This window comes from Sprattus sprattus (genome assembly GCF_963457725.1).
Source record: "Sprattus sprattus genome assembly, chromosome: 2".
Taxonomy (NCBI): domain Eukaryota; kingdom Metazoa; phylum Chordata; class Actinopteri; order Clupeiformes; family Clupeidae; genus Sprattus; species Sprattus sprattus.
In genome coordinates, this window is record NC_137921.1 from 25,059,186 (window position 1) to 25,063,105 (window position 3,920).

The window sequence follows — 3,920 nt, forward strand, 5'->3', positions numbered from 1 at the left end:
TGCTTTCAAATTGTGAATTTAATTGAACATGCCCTAATATCTCCTCAACAATAATCCTCCAGTATGTAGTTGTTTGTTTTTTCCATCATGCCATTTTCATAACAATAGCACTCACTCAATGAATTCGGTGTACACACCGGACACATCAGTATCGATAATTAATGAATGATAATATTTTGTAAATGGTGTAACAGTGGAATATTTAAATGCGTTAAAATCTCTGAGAAACATATGCATGTATAAAATTAGCCACTAGATGGTAGGAAAGGGCATATTGAGCTACAATAACTTAATCAAGCTCCCACAAAAGCTATCCGGAAATGATGTCTTCAACCGGAAGCTAGTCATCAAACTCCGTCAGTTCCGGACTGTTGTGCAGTTTCTGTAGCCTGCTTCTGTGGCTGGTGTATTTCAGTTTTTTTTTTGTTTATTTGCTGATTTCGAAATAAGATCCAATCATGGCCATGCAAGCAGCGAAACGTGCGAATGTAAGTTTAAACTAAAGTGTCAGGAGAATACATTTACTTGGGTTTTCTGTGAATTATAGTTAGCCCGTGATTAAAAAATTACGTTACCAAGCCAGCTAGCTTACTGTTGGGCTAAGCAACATATCAAAACAGTGTAAAAACTTTTGTTGGCGATGTTGAATGACGTACCGAAATACGTACATTAATCATACGTTTCCATCATCATAAGATACTTTAATGCTTCTATCATTTCTTTATTGTTGATGGCCGTTTGCCCCCTGCCCATTCGAGGCTTTATGTTTGGTAGCATGCTAACTAGCTGAATAGCACGCGCTTATTTTGCGTAGTTGGCATGACTGTTCTTACAGTATTTTGTGCCTGCCCTTTTCTTTGTTTTAATTAAACTCAGGCTCTTTGGTCTATACTATGATTCAATGTTATAATACGTGTTCTTTTTCAGATTCGGTTACCTCCTGAAGTGAACAGAATATTGTACATTCGTAATCTACCTTATAAAATAACGGCTGAAGAAATGTACGACATTTTTGGGAAATATGGACCCATTCGTCAAATCCGAGTGTAAGTAGTATTAGTGTGTTGCGTACACCCTAAAACCATCGCTGTGTTTACTTTGAGTTGATGAATTTTCGTCAAGAGCCTGTTGACACACACTGTCTCTCTGTTGATCTCGTGTATTTCATCCACAAAGTTTAAACTGCGGTGTCATTATGTTCCCATTTTTAGTGGGAATACACCAGAGTCACGGGGTACCGCCTATGTTGTGTATGAGGACATCTTTGATGCTAAGAATGCTTGTGACCACTTGTCTGGATTTAACGTCTGCAACAGATACCTGGTAGTGTTGTACTACAACGCCAACAGGGTAAGTGTAACAGAAAAAACTGTATGGATCTTCATCAACTAGCCTTCCAGTTTAATGTTTGTTTTTTGTGTCCAATGTCATACAGTTTTGGTGTGCTGAAGCCTAATGTTTAGTTGCTAAGGCAAGGCCATGCCAGATATTTTGCCGTGGCATCCATGTTCAGTAAGGGCTTTTAGGGTGGGGTCTAGCTCAGGGGTTCCCAACCTTTTCGACTCCGAGGCCCAACTTTTTGTATTTGTAACAGGTCGCGGCCCAACAGACATCTCGCTTATTTTAGCGAATCTAAATTCCATTAGGCTAATTGAATCTATAATCCATTCATTCTAATTAATAAGCAATTGTTATGTGTGAGAAAAAGCAACATCAGCACCTGCCACAGGTGGAAGCCTATAAATAAATAAAAGAAAATCTAACTCTAGATATTGCATCAAAATTGTATTGTGCACCAGAAAACAGCAAAAATACAGACGGGGAACTTAATTTCAGTAGGCCTCGGCCTATTTGTGCACAGCAAACAAGCAAGGAAATCAAACCAGAAAAGACCCAAAAGATAGCATGCACTCAAAACAAGTGATGGGACATGCAAACAAGACCACTCAGCTAGGCCTAATTAAAATAGGTGATGCTTCAGACATGCAAACAAATAGGTTCAAATAGGTCAATATAATGATCAGAATAATTTAAATAATGAATTAAATCTGTGGCTGCAATCTATTATCAACATAAATAGCACCAATCATTCTTGGGCAGTCGTTTGAGTTGGTAGCTGTCCACAGAAAAGCATAACCACTCCAATGATAACGCACAAAAACAGCACTAATGCAACTTTACTGACGCCCGTCGAATCCTATACATTTACGAGTAGGCTAATCACTTCAGACAGCGTGTATTTAAGACACTGTTGTTTAATGGTATTTTTTTCGTGCTCTCTTGCCGTCAAGCAAGGAATATATGCGAAACACAATGCTGCCACTCGACGGTAAATCCGACCGTCACCACCAACCTAAACTGATACAGCGTTGGTAACCTTTTCACGGACTGGTCTAGTTATTTACCTAGAAACGACGTGGAGTGTGGGTTGGCAATCATCTAACCTGGGGCTGCTTTCTGTCGGGTGCTTTGCATTAAGGTGATAACTTATAGACGGGTTGCTTCTTGACAAATGCTACACACAACTTTAGATTTGTCGATTGTTCCGTCATTTTGCCTCTCAAACAGAAACTTTCCGCCAAACAATCCCTCAGCTCTCCATCTTTCACTACCGTCTCGGTCACTCCTGCCTAACTGACTGTAGGTACGCGATGGTTTCGTGTCAGTGGTCAACGCACACCGGAAGTAAACAAAGTTGCGTTAACTGCATTAAAATATTTGTATCACATTAATCTCGGGCACAATAATATCATAGATGTACGCGTTAACTTTGAAGTTCTTAATTAATATTGTTCTCAATTTAAAATCAGTTACTTGCTCCGCGGCCCACCAATGGGGGGGGGGGGGGGGGGAATCTGAAACATTTCCGCGGCCCAATGGATAGTGCTACGCGGCCCATGGGTTGGGAAACCCTGGTCTAGCTTGACCTCAGTAAATCCTTCCTTAAAATGGCTTGGAAATATCTCAGACTCTGAACTGGACAGACAATACATTTGTGCAGACATAATTTAAGCCTCTTGTTATGCAAGAGTGGGTGCTTGAATGCTTCGTTTGGGTGGAAATAAGACTTGGTATATGTTGGATGCTTACAATGTGTTTGGATTGTGGTTTGATATGTTATATATTATTACATTTCTCTCGTAGGCCTTCCAGAAAATGGACACAAAGAAGAAAGAGGAACAGCTAAAACTTCTCAAGGAAAAATATGGAATAAACACAGACCCACCAAAGTAGTCACGACCATCCTGCCAAGTGCAACTTTACATTTTATTTTTTTGTGTTTTTTTTGTTACATCATAATATTTGCTCCTTCTATTTTGTATTGTTAATTTGGTTTCCGCTTTTATAAAGCATATAAAACTGCATTGAATTTTGTACATAACAAGCAGTAGCAGTATTTCTTTAATACAGTGGTTTTTAAAAAGATTGAAAACAGCATAGAAATGGGTGCTGTTGGATGATTATTTTACTAAATTAAAAATAAGCTTTTTTTTGACCAAATATTCACGTCATTAAGTCTTACTGACTATGATGAATACATCTGCATATCAGTAATGATGTTTTGCATTAGTTTATGCCATTCATATGACAATATTTTAGATATAAGGTTTCATCAAATATTAATGATCATGCTGATGCAAAAGCACTGCAACTCTCATTGGCTTTTGAGTCTTGACCGTGACATGACAATAAAACTTGTGGTCCACTCTGACATTGTAATCATTCACCAGTAGAAATTGAAGAACATGGCAGCAAAGCACGTCGAATTACTGTTAAGTCCTATGAAGGCCATACAACGTTACTAACTCAATACGACTCAATACAATACATAAACATAGTGTGTTTTGTGCGGGTTGGTTAAAGAACTTTGAAGAAAAACATTAATTGTTCATATCTTAATGATTATATAAACTACTATG

The 3,920-nt window shown here is 38.3% G+C and overlaps 1 protein-coding gene across 1 annotated transcript; it reads left to right on the forward strand.

Annotated features, from left to right (window-relative positions):
* The first annotated feature begins 354 nt into the window (after positions 1-354).
* sf3b6 (splicing factor 3b, subunit 6) lies at positions 355-3,712 on the forward strand. The gene is made up of 4 exons (XM_080831875.1): positions 355-488; positions 928-1,046; positions 1,212-1,350; positions 3,145-3,712. Exons 1-4 carry the CDS (start codon positions 459-461, stop codon positions 3,232-3,234), a joined length of 378 nt encoding a protein of 125 aa, XP_080688001.1. The 5' UTR covers positions 355-458; the 3' UTR covers positions 3,235-3,712.
* Positions 3,713-3,920: the final 208 nt, after the last annotated feature.